The 18,480-nt window shown below is 50.1% G+C and overlaps 1 protein-coding gene across 2 annotated transcripts in view; it reads right to left on the bottom strand.

Annotated features, from left to right (window-relative positions):
- NEGR1 (neuronal growth regulator 1) overlaps positions 1–18,480 on the bottom strand; it is a 166,612-nt gene that overhangs the window by 33,605 nt on the left and 114,527 nt on the right. Inside the window, exons 5-6 of one of the 2 annotated variants that reach the window (XM_085067360.1) lie at positions 10,203–10,323; positions 5,105–5,256 (exon numbers count right to left, since the gene is read on the bottom strand). The exons of the other annotated variant lie outside the window; for it this stretch is intronic. Of the exons in view, the coding sequence (XP_084923486.1) occupies positions 5,105–5,256; positions 10,203–10,323 (273 nt within the window). The remainder of the gene's footprint in view (positions 1–5,104; positions 5,257–10,202; positions 10,324–18,480) is intronic. 2 annotated transcript variants of the gene reach the window in all.

Genomic DNA, 18,480 nt, shown 5'->3' with positions numbered 1-18,480 from the left:
TTACATGTAAGATTTGACTCACATACATATATATGTATATGTGTATCTCTAATTCACAATTATGGGAAATTTGTGAATATAAACACCAATGGAACAAAACAGGGCATGGGGGCAACATCAGCAAAACCCCACAGCAAAGAGCCCTGGGCTTTCCTCTGATTTTTGTTTGATTTTCCCCTGACCCACTCTCAGGCCTTTAAATTTCTGCTAAATGTCAAGGAGAAGCTCGTGTTGCCGGCCTTGCTCCAACAGGTTATTTCTGCCTCATCCCATCTCAGTCACTTATTGTCACATAACTCATCATAAAGCTCAAGCTGGAAAATGGATTCAGAGAAAATTCCTCCATAACTCTCGGTAATTGTTACCTGGAGCAGCAGTTGGCATCCATATGGAAGGAGCTCAAAGCCAACGTTTAACACAATGATTACGACTCACAGAAATAAGGGATTTGGCCATTTGTCTAATTCTCTGTGGATATATGGGTTGGAGGCGCTGAGCTCCTGGCTGTCTCAGCAATCTGCTCTGGAATCTCCCTGGCATGGCAGGGAAGTTCTGCTTTTCACCTGGCTGAGGAGACAAGGAGAGTTCTCACTCTGTCTGAATCCCACTGGGGATGGCTGGAATTTTCTGAGCTGTTTTCCTTCAGGAACATCATCCCTCCTTTCAAACGCACCTGGATCTCCAGCAGGCTTCCCGTGGCACCAACTCCCACATTTGTGAGGAATTTTAAACCCTGCTCCTCTGACCCAGGGTTTGGGGAGCTGGCTGTCCATGGAGCAGGATCTCCTCTCCTGGGGCAGCCAGTCCTGTTGGCACAACTCGGACGTGGGAAGCAAACCCAAGGCTTGGGGTCAGAAATGCCCCCAGTGAAGGCAGAGGGGAGAAAGAGCAGAATCCTCCTGGGATGATGAGGGAAGAGGTGAAGCCTGGAGCTCCTGAGCTCCCAGAGGGGCTGTGCTCTGGGCAAAGAGGTGGCTTGGCTTTCTGAAGGACAGCCAGGAACCCTCTGGCTGTGGCCAGGATGTCCCAAACCCCTGATCAGGAGGCAGAGGAAGCTCCAAGGCTCAGGTGTGTGATCACCCCATTAAAAAGCACTGGGAATTTCCTAGAAGGGATTTCAGCTCTGATCCCTGTCCATGCCAGAGATATGGAGGGAGAGATTTCTCTGCAGGCCCAGGAGGAGCTGGAGGGGCTGAGGGCAGTGCCTGCACCCCCAGGGCAGGACTGTGGTGATGTAGGGAGATGAGGTGAGCAGCACCAGCTCTCTGCACAGTGATGGCTCCAGCACACCTTGGCCTTGATCCAAACCTCCTCAAATCAATACCTGTCCTCTGCAGAAGGTTTTCAGTCAGCTCCTAATGAGTACAGCAATTTTCATTTTGGTTTATGAATATATCTATACCTACACACACTTTTTATATTGTATTTTTTGATGTTGACCAGCCTGCCTGGCTGAGGCAGAACTATGCAAATTGAAATGTGATTTGCTTTCCAGGCCAGTCTTTGAGAGATAAAATAGCAAAATCTTTCCTAGGTAATTGGACAACAGCAGAAACTGTGGACACAGAGGGAATTTCCCTGGAGAGTGTATTTCTCTCTAGAAATGTCAGATTTGGTGGGCCAGGCGCAGCTATCGAGCTAAAACTGAGCAGAAACCTGTCACATCTCCCAAGACACTGAGATATGATTTCTCAGTCAATAAAATGAAACTGCTGAGTTTAACAACGACGCTGAGCTGTGTGAACAGACACGACCCAAGCAGCGCTGGCACAGCCGTTAAATCGACGGAAATTCCTGCTGAACCCAGCCTGGGAAACGAGGGAGAAATCCCACAGGGAGAAACCCCATGGGGAGAAATTCCATGGGGAGAAATTCCATGGGGAGAAATCCCACGGGGACAAATCCCACAGGAATAAATCCCAGGGGAGATGTGGGGTCAGGGAGCCCAGAGCTGCAGCAGGCACAGCGATCCCCCATGGCACTGCCCTCCCTCCCTGTGCCAGAACAAACCTGGGCATCAGAGACACCTCTGGGTCATTTAAAGGAGCAATTTCCTTGGCAACTGTTGGCAAAGGACAAGGAGGCTCCCTGGGGATTGCAAGGCTTTAAGAAAGGTGCCCCTTACCAGCCCAGTTATTTATAGGATTCCTAGCAATATTAGGGAATGTGCAGCTGCTCCAGGAGGATCCCAACTTCAAACACTTCCCACCAAAACCAACACCACTGGATGATCCAGAGCCATGAATAATTAGCAAATTGCCATTCATTATTCCTTTTTTGGAACTGCTGCTTCTCTGTGTTTTCCCCACCAGGCTAAGAGTTTCTCTTTTCCAGCTGCTGGATTCATTATGGATTGCTGGAGCTCAGGAATGGCCAGAGGGTCTCCAGTCAGGATAAATTCCATGATGATCAGGGGATCTGAGATGCTCAGAACTCCCCAGCCTGGCTGCCTGTCCCCAGGGCAGGAGTGGCTCTGGGTGAGCTCTGGGGATGTCCCCAGCTCCCAGGGCTGTCCCCAGGTGAGCAGACACAGCCCAGCCAGCTTCTCCTGGTTCCTCATTCCCCCCAGGGCACTGCCTGTCCAGCTCCATGAATTCACCCCTCACTGCACATCCCAGGCTCAGCCAGCCTGCACCTTCTCCTGACATTCCATACCCTCCTGATGACTTTCTGGCAGCTCAGGGTTCCTTGATGGATCTCAGAGAGACACAGCCTTCTCCATATGAAGGAGATAATCCATTTCCTGATGTCCTGGGGTTTTATGCATTTTTATATTTTTATATATATTTATATGTATTTATATATTTGGATCCCAGTAATGCAGACTGGGCTCAGTCCTGTCCCCAAGAAAGGTCCCCAGCTGTGCACAGCTGCTGAGCCACTCAGGTACATTGTGCACATTATGGATGTTATGGATATTACAGGGGGATGTGCAGAGAAAAAAATACAGATTTTCTAACTCTGCTGCAAGGTTTTTGTTCAAAAACCCACCCTGGGAGCAGAGAGCAGCTCTGCTAGGGGGGTTGGGATCCTTCTTCCCATGTTCCTGCACACCTGAGGGGTTTCCCATGGAATGGGGTTTTGTTTCCCATAGGATGAGGTTTTCCATAGGATGAGGTTTCCCATAGGGATTCATTTCCCATAGGATGAGGTTTCCCATAGGGATTCATTTCCCATGGGATGAGGTTTCCCATGGAATGGGGTTTCCCATGGAATGGAGTTTCCCACAGGATGTGGCTCCCAAATCACCACCATTCCAAGGCCACCCCAGGCTGTGTCACACCAGTGCAGCTCAGGACTCAAACACACCCCGAAATAAGGCAGCAATTCTATTTTCACACTCCTTAAGTCACAAATGAAACCACTGAAGCCTCCGTGTGGTTACTGAGCTCTGCAGCCGAGCAGAACTCGCAGCTCCCTCGCACATACCTGAACCACACATATGGTCCTCTCTCCCTGCCAGCAAAATGAAATGCAAGAGTTTCACAGCAGAAAATTCCTGCTGAAGGATTAAGGAGTCCACACTTCACAAGTTGCCACCCTGAGGATTTTTCATACTTATTTGTTGCCGTTGTTTTTTTAAAGGGATAACGCTTCTAGATAACAATAATGTGTATGATAAGCAAAGGAAAAACTCCACACAATGATCCTCATTCCCTGCCAAAATCCAGATCACCACCTTTAGGACAGCTGTCCTTGTTTTGACTAGATTTAAAAAATGCCAGTATAGAATAAGACATTCCAGCTTGGTCTTTGAGTCAAACCCCTGAGCCAACATCCCCCACTTCCCTCCCGAGGTCAGCAGCAGACCCAGATATCCACAGTTTCTCTCAGACCATCCTGCTTCCCACCTCCCCTCTCTTTCATGATGGAGAACATCTATTTTTGTGATTTGTACCAATGCACTTGGTACTTCTGTGACATTTCCAACCTCTGCCTCTCCCAGAGCTTTTCAAGGGTGCCAATGAGGCACCTCACGATTTCAGATGGAAAAAATCCTGGCAGCAGCTCAGAGACAGATTCAGCTCTGCTCTGTTCAAGTGAAGCCAGACCTTCCTTTTACCTGCTCTGAATTGCAAATCCACCAAACTCCAGCTCCTTCTGGCACGATATTCCTTTGTTTTCATTTGCATTTCCTGTTTAAAATAAGTGTAACGTCGTCCCCGCTTTGGTAATGATCCCTCAAATACTAAATAAATGGCAGCTAAGGCTCCCTGTTATTTTGTGCCTGTTAGGTCTCTTCTGCAGGAATTCAGAAGCTCCTGACAGCACACATCATGTGGGAAGAACGTTCAGGAGGAAATTTCATGGCTGGAAGGCAATAACTGTGGGATTTAAGCAACTGAAACTCTGCATTTCCACTCAGGAAGGAATATCTTTCTGTGTAGGATGCAATCCGAGTTTTGTCTCCCTTTCATCACCACAGATCAGCACCAGAGCTGCACTGAGAACACCTTTGGGTGCCACCAGCAGTGAAATGCCACCAATCCATGGTTGAAAATACCTCCCAAACAGGGCCTGTGGGACCCTGAACAGCCAACATTTTCCTGTTACCCTGCTCATTGTCTTTCCCAAAACACTTAACTTCTGCACACCAGTGACTCACAAACCAAGGTGGGACAGAGCTCTGGCACATCCCAGCCCTACAGCTCAGGGCAGTCCCTGCACTGTGCTGGGAAAGCTCTGCCCTTTGCTCACAGTGGCACCTCGGGGACCTCTGACTGCCACCCTGAGCAGGAGGATGTGGCTGTGCCAGTTCTGCTCTGCACCGCCACAGCAGGGAGGGTTTAGCAGGGATTTCTGCAGCTCCATCGCTCCCTGATCCCCCAAAAAGTGCCACAGAGCCCAAACCCTTCAGCAAACCCAAACTCTTCAGAAAACCCAAACCCTTCAGCAAACCCAAACCCTTCAGCAAACCCAAACCCTTCAGCAAACCCAAACCCTTCCCCAGCACAGAACGCCAACCGCCAGCTGCAGAACCTCCGCGTCCCGACGGCATTTCCACGGCATTTGGAGGGGAAATCACTGCTCCTTTCTGGCTCTGGGATCCACGGGGGTGGGAAGAACCAACCCTGAGCATTTGCCACACGTCCCCGTTACTTACGGTTGAGAGGCAGGCTGGCATTGGTCGTCCCTAGCTTGTTGGCAGCGACACAAGTATAGTTGCCAAAGTGCTCTTCTGTCACATTGGTAACAGTAAGAAGGGATCTTGTACTATAATTTTTAATAGTGATTCCTTGTTGCCCATTGATCAGTCTAGAAAGCAAAAAGAAAATGTCTATAACTCATGTACCACAATTGAGATTTTCTTTTTTTTTTTTTATTTTTTTTTACATCTCTCTTTTCTTTCCTGGTTTTCCTGACACCCCTGGGAGCATTGTGAGCTCTTTGCAAGCTGTTCTGAGCACAATTCATGGCTCACTGGAGAGAGAGGCCATGGAAAAAGCTGGAATTTGGGGTGCTGAGGGGAATGGGTGCTGATTCTGCATCCTTATTTTCTGACAGAAAATCAACACCCACAGCCCTTCCTGCCTGCAGGAACTCCTGGATGCACAGCTTGGATTTTGGGCAAAGCAGCTGGAAATTGAAATGTCCTCCCTGGGGCAGAAAGGTGCTGTGGTAAGTCTTCCTGAGAGGGTTTTGTCAGCCTCTGCAGTTTGTTGTGTCGTTGCACAGCTCTGGCTGGTGGCAGGTGAGGATCAGGAGCCTGGATTGTGCCCATGGTTTTGATTTTGGGGCTCTACAGACACAAATGAGCCTGGAAATTAGGAACAAAGTGCTCCAGCAGCACTGCTGAGGCAGCAGCCTGGGCAGGACCAGGAAAAAGCCAAATCAGGACTCTTTTCACCTGGCTTGGAGCTTCCCACCCCAAATTCAGAGACAAAAATGCAGGTTTTGGGATGCTGCTCCCAAAGCCATGCCAGGAGCATCGCTGGGCAGCAGGACAAAGCAAGAAGGACCAGCTTTAATGATGTTGTCATAGGCAAACCACGTCTGATCAAACAAGGAGATGAGAAGGGGAACCTTGTTATTAAAAACTCGCTAGAGTTATTACTCATAATTCCTTCTGTTTCCCACAAGGAGCAGAGTTTTGGATTAAGAATACAATTTTTGTCTGCTATATTGAAGGATATCCTCATACATCCTGGGAATTAATGCCATTTCTACCTTTCTGTCTTCAAACCTTGCAGATCTGTCATTAATTGCACTTGGGCAGGTTGTGGACTGAACATTCCTCATTGGGATGGGAGTTGCTCTCTTCCTGCTGGAAGAGCTGCTGATCCCACAGGGATTTCTCATCCCTGGGCAGTGGGTGTTGCTGTAAAGGACTTTCTGCTCTGCTCTGCTCTGCTCTGCTCTGCTCTGCTCTGCTCTGCTGAGGCAGCACAGCACAGCACATCCCATGGGCACACGGGATTTGGCATGAAACATGGGAAAATGGGGTTGAAGTGCCTGTTTGGGGTGAAAAATGCCCTTAAAAGATTCATCTTTTCTCCAGAAAGAGACAGCTTTGCACATGGATCTTCTCCTAACACCACCAACGTCAGTCCCTCTTCCTGCCTCTCCCACAGCAGATCCCCTGAGCCTCTTCAGCCCCAATCCCTCCCTGCTGCCTCTTGGGGTTTGATTGCTGCCCCTCTCCAGGGAATCCTGGAGGATCAGAGCCAGAGCTCCATGTCCACCTCTGCCTGTTCCTCCCTGGGAGGGTCTGAGGTGCCCAGAGAAGCTGTGCTGCCCCTGGATCCCTGGCAGTGCCCAAGGCCAGGTTGGACACTTGGAGCAGCCTGGGACAGCAGAAGGTGTCCCTGCCATGGCAGGGGGAATGGGATGGATTTAAGATCCTCTCCAACCCAAGGCAGTGTGGGATCCTGTGGTTTGCACCAGTTCTTCCCAAGCCAGTTCCACCCTTTTGCCCTACAGCCAGAGTTTGAACTACAGCATCTCTATTTTAGTTAAAAGGTTAAACTCCCTTTTTTCCAAAAAACCAAAACAGGGGTGTTGGGATTTTTTTGCTGTCCCCATGCCCTGTCACAGGTGACATCTGCCTCAAAACAATAGGGTGTGTGTGCCTTCCCCAGGGCTGGGGTGCCAGCTCAGTGTCCTTCCCCTCCTCTCTTCCAGCCTTCCCTCGTGCCCTGTTGGGAAGGGGATGGTGCTGGGGGTCTGTTGGTGCTGGGAAGGGGATGGTGCTGGGGGTCTGTTGGTGCTGGGGGTCTGTTGGTGCTGGGAAGGGGATGGTGCTGGGGGTTTGTTGGTTCTGGGGGTCTGTTGCTGCTGGGGGTCTGCTGGTGCTGGGGGTCAGCACTGCCAGTTCTGGGGCAATGGGACTGGCTGGCTGTGCACACCAAGGAGCCCCACAGTCCCAGAGCAGGAGCTGGCAGAGGCTCTGAGGCCAAAGGGAGTCTGTGTGCAGTTGGAAGCAGCAGATGCTTTTCCTTTGGAATGAACTGCAGCCCATTTATCAGCTGTCTGTGCCTCACCCCGTAACTCCAGGCTGGGACAGCACTCTGAGCTGTGTGCAGCCACCCTGCACCTCTCTTTTTTCCCCACTCCTGAAGAGAAGAGCAATCTCCTCTCCCTTCCAGAGCTGCCAGCCCCAGGGCTCTGCCTTCCCCTTCATCTCAGTTCCTGCACGATATTGGAGCAGATGAAGCCACGATAATGAGGTTTGTTATTTCAAATGGAAGTCTTGTTTGCTCGGAGAAGGGAAAAGGGAATTAATACTTTAATGTTTTATTTAGGTGGCTTTTGGGCTCCTTCCCCGTGGCTGTCCAATGTCTGAGCTCTAATTGCTGAGAACACAACCTGGGAGCAGACAGGGCTCAGGGCTGGCAGAGTAAAGCCATTCTGCTCTCCACGGGGAATCCTCAGCTGTCTGTGGAGCCACACAGCTTTCTAATGCCCCTGGATCCCTGGCAGTGCCCCTGGATCCCTGGAAGTTCCCCTGGATCCCTGGAAGTTCCCCTGGATCCCTGGCAGTGCCCAAGGCCTGGCTGGACAGGGCTTGGAGCAGCCTGGGACAGTGGAAGGTGTCCCTGCCACGGCAGGGGTGGAACTGGACAAACTTTAAGATCCATCCTTTCAACCCAAACCATCTGACATTTCTATGACAATTTTAAGATGCTTTTGTTAACTTCTCCCCCCGATTTTCTCTCCCCACCCTGTGCAGCAGCACCTGTGGGAAGTCATTGAACAGAACTCCTGGGAAGAGGGTGATGAGGCAGAATTAGCCCTGTCTGCCTCAAAGAGCAATAACTTTCACTCAGTGCAGTCTGCTACTGCTCTGTGTTTAGCTTTAATGGGTGTTTTATGATGAGATGATCCCTGGAGTCTGGCAATGGTGGGTTTGGATTTACATTAATCTCAGTAACAACAATGCAGTTTCCACCCCCAAAAGCCTGGCTTCAGACACTGAGTGCACAGTCATGATTTCAGGGCTAACTCCCACTGTTAATTTATTGAACAATCCGTCCAGATTTCTAAAAAAGAGGAATCCCAGTCCAAGAGAATCTGAAAAAAATGGGATTCTCTCTATTGTGTTAGCAGACAATCCAGCAGGGCGTGCACTCCCACGGTGCAAATTCAGCCTTGGAGAACAACTGCAAATTATCTGCAGGGTAATGTCAGTGCTCCTGTGAGCTCCCTGGGAGAGCTGAGCCTGCCAGCTCTGCATGCAGACGATGCCTGAGCTGCCCAAGGCTCATCCTGGGCTGCCTGTCTGTCATCCAGAGGCAGAGGGGAGGCTCTGGATTCAAATCCAGCCTGGAGTGTTTCCTCTTCCCTGCCAGGGATGTGGCTCAGAGATCCCCAGCACCTCTGCAGCCATGCAGCAGCTCCTGGGCTGCCCTGAGCAGGAAGGAACCCCAAGGATCACCAGAGCCCGTCCTGGAGAGGATGGAGCATTGGATTTAACCCAATTTGTGAGCAGCAAACCCAGCAGGACAGAGTGTTTCCTGCGGAGGTGAAACACCAACCAAGCAGGAGGAGCAGCACAGCTGAGGTGTCCTGAAATGCTCTGCTTCCCTTTGCTGCCATGGCACAGACTGTGCTCAGGAGAGAGGGATTTGGCCAGAGCTATAAATAGGAAGGTGATCAGCATGCTGGGAGCTGCTGATGGAGCCCAGAGTGCCAAAACCTGCTCTGAAATAGCTGCACAGCAAGGCTGTTTGTGCTGGGATGGCACAGCACAGCCACGGGAATGGGATGCAGATGGATTTCCCCAGCAGAGGAGGAACAGCTCCTGCTCCACGTGGGGAAGATCCGTTTGAGAGAAGGTTTAGGACATGGTGAGATGTGATAGCTCAGCAAAGAGGAGGAGGACAGCAGCTCAGGCTGCAGGAGGGGAGCAGCTGAGGAACGAGCTGACAGATGGCTTTCTGTGAAAAAGGGTCATTAATATTCTCCTGCCAGCTCCCAGGTTTAATGGGATGTTCGAGCTGCAAAACCCACACTCAGGAGCTGGGAAATTCCAAAAGCTGCCCAGTTACAAGGGACAACATCCACCTCCTGTGCACCACCGAGTGAACCCAGCGGAAATGAGCTCCTGCACGAGCCAAGAGCTGCAAACCAAAATGCCCAGTTCCAAAGGAAAATATTCTTAATATTCCCCTTAACAAGCTGCTCTGAAAACCAAGGTGACCCTGCAGAGGTGTTTGCCACTGTCCCACAGCCCAGCAGGGCTGCACACAACCCCAAACACACAGCCAGCTTTTGGGGTTCTGCAGGATGTGCTCCCCTGAGCCCTGGGCTGCAGTGACCTGCAGAGCTCTGCTCACCCCACGAGCACAGAGCAGAAAATCCACACTGACTCAAAGCCTTGCCTTCAAAACCTAGGGACACAGAGGAGACAGAAATCCTTTGGGTCCATTTTGCAGTGCTTTCCTGCTGATCACCCTGAAATGCCAGAATTCCTGGGCATGTTGGGATGTCAGACTCCTCACTGCCATCCCACTCTCCCAGAGCAGGAGCCATGGGCAAGCTGTCCCTGGAGCTGGGAAATGAGCTGGGCAAGCTGCTGGCAGTGTCACCCGGGGCAGCCCAGCCTGGCACAGCCCAGCCTGGCACAGCCCTGGCACAGCCCTGGCACAGCCCTGGCACAGCCCTGGCACAGCCCAGCCTGGCACAGCCCTGGCACAGCCCAGCCTGGCCCAGCCCTGGCACAGCCCTGGCACACGAGGGGTGGGCGAGCAGTGGCTACTTACTTCCTCTCTCCTCTGTACCACTCAAAGAGCGGGGCAGGCACTCCTGCACCTTCACACCGGATCAGGCCGTTCCCTCCAAGCACCACACCGCTGGATTTAAGTTCCTGAATTGTGGGGGCAACTGAAAAAAAAGAATTGTAAAACGGACATTGGCATGTGGGCAGGCAGGTCCCTCAGCGCCGCCGCTGCTCCTCGCTCCCTTTTCTCCAGCTCCAGGCACATTCCAGCTTCCACTGCATCCTCCAGCAGAGAGAAAGTGATGCCACACTGCAGATCCCGAGAGCTGCTGCGTGTGGCTGCTGTGACACACAGCTGGGACACGGAGACAGAGCAACCCAGTGCTGGAGAAAGCTGCTTTTCCATTGACCCAACGCAAACCGCAGCGCTCAGCATTGGTGTCAGCGAGGTGCATTGAGATCCTGAGGATTGGGAAAAAGCACAGGAGCTCCCAGCACTGACCTCCTGCACCATCTGCAAACACCCACAGACCCAGAGCTCGGGTGGCCTTGGAGATCTCCTCTTGCAAATTAAACCAATAAACCTTCAAAATTACAAGCCAACCAGGAAGAGCACAGAAAAGTGACTTTCCCATCGTTCCTCCGCACATGGAGTTGTTTCAGTAAGTGCCTTTTGTCTTTTTAAATAGCAAACATTGTAAATAGTAACAAACTTTTTGAGCTCAGAACTACAGACACAAATAAAGACCAAAAGCAGTTGACAGGTTTTCCAGTTGCCAGCAAAAGGCAACCACAAGCTGAGAGTAAAACACAGCAAATTCCTCAGGAAAGAGATTATCAAAGGAAACAACTGCCTCCTCCTGGAACTTTTTATGTTCTCTGGTTTCAAACAATAATTTATGTGCATCATCAAAAAGCCGTAAAAACCAAACCACACAACTTACAAATAGAAATCTGTTTGTTTTTTCCCAGCAGTTCTCCAGCTGTTGCCTGAAGGTGTTGATGTACACGAGGAGCTCTGAGTGCCTCAGCCATGATCCCAGGAGCTCCTGCTGGGCTGAACCTCTGAGAGGTGAGGAGTTCCTGGGCCACCCCAGCTGAGATAATAGCCCCAGCATTTCTAACTGACTTGTAATTGAGTAACTCACTTTTGGAATTGCTCTCAGAAAAGCTGGGAAGGAAGGCCAGCAGTTGCTGCCTTGGGTTGTGGCCAGGATGGAGCTGTGGTGGCCAAAGCATCTCCCAGCCCCAAAAATGCAGTGCTGAGTGAAACCTCAGCATCCCCACCCTCCCCGAGGAGCAGCCCCATCCTGGTGGGGAAAGCACCACCAGGAATATTCAGGAACATCTCCCTGAAGCACGGGGAATCTGGGAATTCCACACCTGGAGATAGGTGCATTCCTTGTTTTACCAGAGTGGGAATTGATGATGGGATGGACACTGCTATCTCAGATCTGTCATTAAGCATTGCTGTAATTACAGCAACCCTGATCCAATCGCTTTGTAAATCTTAAATACTCAATGACTGAGTGCTGCTAAACCCTTTTGCAGCCTTATCCCTGCATTGATATCCTTCCCAGCCCCTTTTGCATTCTGGGTTTCTGTGTAAATCATTCCAAACAGCTTCTGACTGGATCTCCCTTGGTGTGCCTTGCCCTGGGCACTGCCAGAGCAGCTCTTGGCTCCAGCTCTGGAAAGCCTCATTCCCACAAATCCAGCTTAAACCTGCTTGGAAGGTGTTTCCAGTGCCCAAACCAACCCAGAAGTTCATCAGCTTTCACCCAGTAATGTTATGTTTCAAGGGGATAATAAATGTATAAGCAATTTGCATGTCTAATTCTCTGTAATCTGCACAGGAAAAAAACACAGATTGTTTTTGTTACTCCATAAAAACAACAGAGACACTTTCCCAACAGCCAAACATTCCCACTGCTTCCCTTGAGTTCTGTGCAAGATGTGACCACTGGAAGAGCAAAGAAGAGATGAGCAAAGCCCTAAGTCACAACGTTCTTTTTTCTAAAAACTACCACCTGGATGCTTCCCCTGGCTCTGCTCACCTTTCCCTCGCTGTTCTGGGGGGTTTGGGATGTTTTTGTTTTGGCTGGTTGGCTGTTTGTCACACAGCAGCAGCAGAACATCCCTGGCAGTGTGCTTCAGGAGGAAATGGTGCATAAAAACGGCAGGAATTCTCCAGCAGGAGCCTCTGGGGAAGGGAAGGAGATGCCAGCTGCATCCCAACTCCTGACAACAATCCCAGGCCCTGCTGTCTCTTTGGAAACTACTGGAAAACTTCTGAAAAGGAACTTCTCTCAGATCTCCCTTTGAGAAGGATCACAGCTTCTGGTTTTCCGGAACAAGATTTAAAATCAATGCTCCCTGCCCCAGGAAATCCCTGGTTAGTACAGACATGGAAATAAACTGGAGATGCTTTGGAGCCACCATCCCTTGGATTTATCACTGTCAGGGTATTTGATGGATTTCAGTCCAAAGACAAACTGTGGGCTGCAGCTGTGCTCCTGGAGCACTGATTAGGGAGCCAAAAATCCATCAGACCTGTTAGACTGAGCAAGTCCAGGTGAAATCCCACCCCAAAAACCTGCTGCTCTGGAAAGGGGAGAGACAAACAATGGGGAAGAGAAATTTGGTTCAAAAGGAAGCTGAGGCTGAAGGGAGGTGTGGGACAGGTGAGATTCCAACCTCAGCCTTCCCTAAAAATGGGACAGGTGAGATTCCAGCCTCAGATTTCCCAAAAAACACCCATAGCTGCAGATTTCCTCTCCACCATTTCTGTGGGAAGGCATTCCGTGGGGCACCTTGATAGGAACAACAATGAACAGCCAGGAAATAACAATAACCAGCCAGGAAATAACAATAAACAACCAGGAAATAACAATAAACAGCCAGGAAATACCAGTAAACAACCAGGAAATACCAATAAACAGCCAGGAAATACCACCTTGGCTCAAAGCACAGAGCAGCAGGAGGCAGAGAAAGCTGCAGAGCAAAGCTGGAGAGGCTGCAGGAGGAGGGAAGAGGTGACAACCCCACAGAGCTCCCAGGGCAGGATTATCCACACAAATCAGCCTCTGGCAGACACACTGCAATAAAATCTAACGGGGATGTTAACGAGAAAACCTGCTGTAAAGCTAATAATTTAAAATGTATTTGTCATTTTCAGGTCTCCTAAATAAGGGTTCTATGAAATGATAGAGGAGAAATGTGATTATGTGTGTCTGGGAGCAGCGCTGGCTGCTGTGACTCACATCTGGAGGTTTTTCTCCCTGCGGTGGATCTCCTTCCCTCCCCTGCCGTGGTTCATCCTGCAGAGCAGGGCACTTCAAACAAATCCCTAATTTCTGCCTTGGAAACGAATTACAGGAACTGACTGAACGTCAAGTTCCCCAATCCTGTGAGTGCCTTGCTGGGAAAGGCTTTTTGGAGTGAGAGCTCTGAGACACAACTCCTGCCCTGGAGTTTTCCCAGCGCCCTGCTGGGGAGGGAGAGCTGCTCCTGAGCCAAAGCACAGTTATTAGCCCCAAAAATACAGATTCACGGGTCTCTGTGGGTGTGAGGGAGGGGAGCTGAGCCCAGCACAGCGCAGAGGGGGTGGCAGATGTCACCGAGGGTTTGGTGTCACCACCTGGGATTTAAGGTCCTTCCCAACCCCTTTCATTCCACGACTCCCATCTGAGCTCCCCAACACATAAGTCAGATATCCATGCAGGAAATCAAAATTGAAACCTGAAGTTCTGCTCAAAACCGACCCCAAGTCCTGCTGAATGTGCTCCCCATCCCAAATATATCCATTTTGCTTTCCAGTGACCCAAGGAGCAGTTGGATCCATGGCTTTCCAGGCACAGGAACACAACTCCAGCTCCAGCAGCTTTCCTCTGCTAACATTTTAATGAGCTTCGGGACTTTTTATGCACATTAGTTATGTTGCCCTAATTACTCATTATAATTCTAATGTGCATTTTATATTTAATTACAATGCTTATAAAGATTTGGTATGGACAGTAAATTATTATAACTAGCATGTGCATAATGATTACGAGCTGAATTTATTAACTTTTACACGAGCATTCAGGGCTGGAAACTTCCAATTTCACCTTTGTTAGCCCCCATATTGTCTGATTAAACCAACATTTTTGTGGCATTAATTGTAAATGTCAAGAAAAAAAAAATCTTTTATTTTCCCAGTTTTCATCAGCTTTTAATTTGGCATCCTAATGTCATCTTTTGTTAGTAAAATTGCTTTCCAGGGAGTTAAGATAAAACAATTCCAGGTAAGGGAGCAGGTTTTCTGAGAGGTGTTTTCTGCTCAGGAAAACGGCTATCAGCAATATTCAAATATATTCTTTTATGTATATTCACCCTCAGAGTGTTTCACCAATAGAGTAACAAGTCAAACAGTGTTACTTGTACTTTCTATAATTAAGATGGGCTTTCGATAGTTTGGATTATTTAATTTTTCTAATTTATTCCGAGCAGCAGCCCTACCTCTCCCCAAATGAATGGAGTGGTTTAATAATGGCTCTTCATGTCAGAACCTTCTCTGCTGCACAGAAACACTGGAGAGACACGACTGGAACAACCACTGGGCTCAGCAAGCACCAGGCTGATTTATGCCAGCTTTTCTTGATGACTTCTCAAAATCACGGATTCATTGGGATCTTGACAAGTGCATTTCCATAAATTTTAAATGCGAGCACAGGAGATGTCGGTAAGAATTCAGTTCAAGTGTAACCCAGTGTGGGTTTTTGTGCTTTTCACAGAACCCTGGAAAGGTTTGGGTTGGGAGGGAATTTAAATCCATCCAGTGCCACCCCTGCCATGGCAGGGACACTTTCTGCTGTCCCAGGTTGCTCCAAACCCCATCCAGGCTGGCCTTGGACATTCCCAGGGATTCACAGCCTCTCTGGGAATTCTGTTCCAGGGCCTCAAACCCTCCCAGGGTTTGAGGAATTCCATCCCAAAATCCCATCTCAATCTCCCTTCCGTCAGCTTTCCCTTTCCCACTCAGGATTTCACTGTACCAACACTGTACTTTCAGTGTGGATTAATTCAACAATTTAACAATTAATCAAATAATTAGGAGAGAGGATCCTCAGGCACTCCCTGTGTGGGATCTGGGATGTCACAGGGCACATCTGCCTCCCAAAACATTCTCCTCTCCCCTCTCATGGATTGCACCAGAAGCCCCAAATCCTGACTGCTGGGCCATTCATGGCTTTGGACAGAAAACCTCCTGGTGCTGAGCACAGAGCTTAAAATCCACCAGCAACTGTTATGTGGGTGGAAAACAGACAAATCGGCAGCACAAAATAATACTTCATAAATAATAGGCCGCCAGACAGGAAATCTGAACAATCTGTTTTACAGGTATTGGAGGAATAAAAAAAGGAGGGGAAAGAACTTAATGAAAGCTCCCAAAAAGCAGCAAAGCAAACAAAGACCTTGAGGGAGCTGCAGAAGAAAAGGCAAGTTGGAGGAACTGCTTTGCTTCTCTGTCCATTGGGGTTTATCTCAGCTCTGCATCTCTTTAATCCTTTTATTTTCCAGCAAAGCGCTTTTCTCCCCGTATTCCCTTCAAGGCAGCTCTGCAAATGCAGCTTCATCCCCTATTAAAGGAGCTGCTCTAGCATGGGAGCACAAACCCCTTCCCTGAGCAGCATCCAAGCAGTGCAGCTCCAGCTCCAGCCCCAGGCTGGTGGGTGTTGTGTCCCTGCAGCAGGAGGACATCGTGGGGCATTCTGGGGACAAACCCTGGTGTGACATTGGCACCCCAAAGCCAGAGCAGCAGGGAGGAGCCCTTGGCCCAGGGGAGGGGATGTTCTCTACTCTCAGCCGGGCCAGGGGGGTTTAGGGTGGAAATCAGGGAAAGGTTGTTCCCCCAGAGGGTGTTGGGCACTGAACAGGGAATGGGAACATTCCTGAGGCTGCCAGGGATGCCCAGGGTGGGATTGTTGGGTGTCTGGGCAGGGCAGCAGTTGGATCAATGACCCTGTGGATCCTTCCAGCTCAGGATATTCTGTGATTCTGTGATTCTGTGATTCAGAATTCTCCTTTGCCTTGCAAACATCCACATCCTGTCTGACAGAACAATCCCTGCGCTGGGAATGCTGCAGGGAACAAACCTCTGCTCCCTGCACGTCCCACAGGCACAACCTGCAGAACAACAGGAACCTGAGGGGGACAAGTGGGACAGGAGATTCTCACAGCCAAGAGATCCTTGGAGCATCACCTCACCCTGAGAGCAGCTGAAACCACTCTGGGCAAACACCAACCCAGGTGAGCATTTCACCTGAGATCTGCCGGGAATTCCAGGGTGTGCAAAGGGATTAAAGGGGAAAACTCAGCCAGGAGTGGCACTGAGGAGCCAGCAGGAGGGACAGGGACGCTGTCACACATCTGTCTGAGTGCAGAAGGGAGAGCTGGCTGGGAGCCGGGCTGGGAACAGACACAGCTCTGCCTTCACTGCCTCTCCCCTCCTAGGGAGAGAAAAGCAATGGACTTCAACGAGTTCCAGGAATTACTAAGTAGATCTTTTGGCAGCAAAGCTGGGAAGAAAAGGAATTAAAGCAAGCTGGGAGTTTTCCAAGGAAAGAAAGTTTGGAACTAAAGACCAAATCGCTCCGAGTGGGTGGGGAATGCAGGCAGAGCCCTAATCCAGCCCCACAGGAGCAGGGAAGGCAGGGAAGAGACACCTGGGGCTAGGAGAAACCACACCAGGGGCATCACCTTGGGATCAGGGCAAGATGACCCTGCTGGGGTCACCTGTGCAGAGCCCAGCCCCAAACAAGAGCCCAGAGCCCAGCCCCAAACAGCCGTGGTGGAGCCTGGCTGTGTCCCCCCTGCAGTGTGACCCCCAAACCCAACAGGTCACTGTCACACCCCTGAGCCCTGGCTCTGATGAATTCACTGCCCTCGTCTGGGCACTGAGACCACAATGAGCCAGGAGCTCCCAGAGATGCCCCAGGGACTCCTGATCTTTCTCTGCTTTAGGCCCAGGAGCTCCTGGGCTCAGCTGGAGCACCAAAGGTGAGGCAAACAGGAGGAATTTGGCTCAGCAGAGCTGCAGAAGGTGGTTTGCTGGGGATGCAGGGAGGGCAGCACTGAATTTGCAAGGCAGAAGGGAAAAGGAATCAGCTCTAGCCCATCTCCCCCATGGGCCAGCCTTGCAGTAATCAGCCCAAAGTGGAGCCAGGCAGATCTAGGAATGGGAAGGTCCTGCTGGAAGATATTCCCGAGGGAGATGTCAAGGTGCTCTTCCCCTTTTCCCATGTTAAAAGCAAAGGTTGACAGTGTGAATGCTGAACTTGGGAGAGCAGCAGCAGCCTGAGCACTCAGTGCCTTCCTGGGGTAGGATTTTTGTGTTCTCTGCAATAATTGAGCATTTCTTCACTCATTTCTGTGGATGAACGTGTTGTGTTTAACCTCAAATGCCATTTTCCTGCACAGTGGGGAAAAAGCACAAATCATACCCTTGTTAGCTCCAACAAAATCTCCAGATTCACACTTAACTGCAGCAACGAGGTAAGGCTGACACAGGAATTTAAAACTGAACTCAAAAGGCAGAAGCAGAACTTTTTTGCAGTGAATTGATCCCAGCCAGCTGGGATGTGGTTTGATCCTCTCCACATCCCCACGGAAGCAGCCAGGTGAGCTCCCCAAAACGCCTCTGCTGAGGCCACAACTCATTACTGCTGCGTAATAAATGGAAGCATAAGTCAGAGTTAGCACCGAGCAGATTGTTTGGGGTTGCAAAGACAGCAGCTGTCACAGCTTGACAGCTTTCTTGTTAGTGAATCAGCTTTCCTGACAGCCTTTTTGATTGAAAACCCCTGTTCCCTGACAGAGAGTTGGAGCTGATGTACATATGTAGCTCATGAAGAATGAGAAGGAGCCATGAAAGGTCTCCAAGCTCTTGCTCTGGATTCAGAAGGAGTGAAGTTGACCCAAAGGGAGGGCTGAGCTGCCCTGCCCAGGAGGGTGTGAGGTGATGGGGACAGCCAGCCCTGCAGGGAGGGGACACAGGGAGGGGACAGAGGCACAGCCACAGCCACGACCTGAGGGTTCTGCTGAAAGCAGCAAAGCCAGGAGATCTGCTGCTCTCACTCTCGGGAAGAGGCTGAGTAACAAAAAAACTAAGATTTAAAAATAAAACTGTAAAATTCTGGAGGGTTTCCCCAGGTCCCCCTCAGCCCAAAGGGACAGGCACTGATGGACACCAGGAACATGCAGCTTGTCCCAGGGGATTGCTGTCCTTGTGACAATCCCTCCTTCCCAAAGGGTGGCACACATTCCTGGGGAAGGGACAA

This window comes from Lichenostomus cassidix, chromosome 8 (genome assembly GCF_008360975.1).
Source record: "Lichenostomus cassidix isolate B80296 chromosome 8, HeHo_3.0, whole genome shotgun sequence".
Taxonomy (NCBI): Eukaryota; Metazoa; Chordata; class Aves; order Passeriformes; family Meliphagidae; genus Lichenostomus; species Lichenostomus cassidix.
The sequence above is the reverse complement of the archived record's forward strand: the minus strand, read 5'-3'. Positions and strand labels throughout refer to the sequence as shown.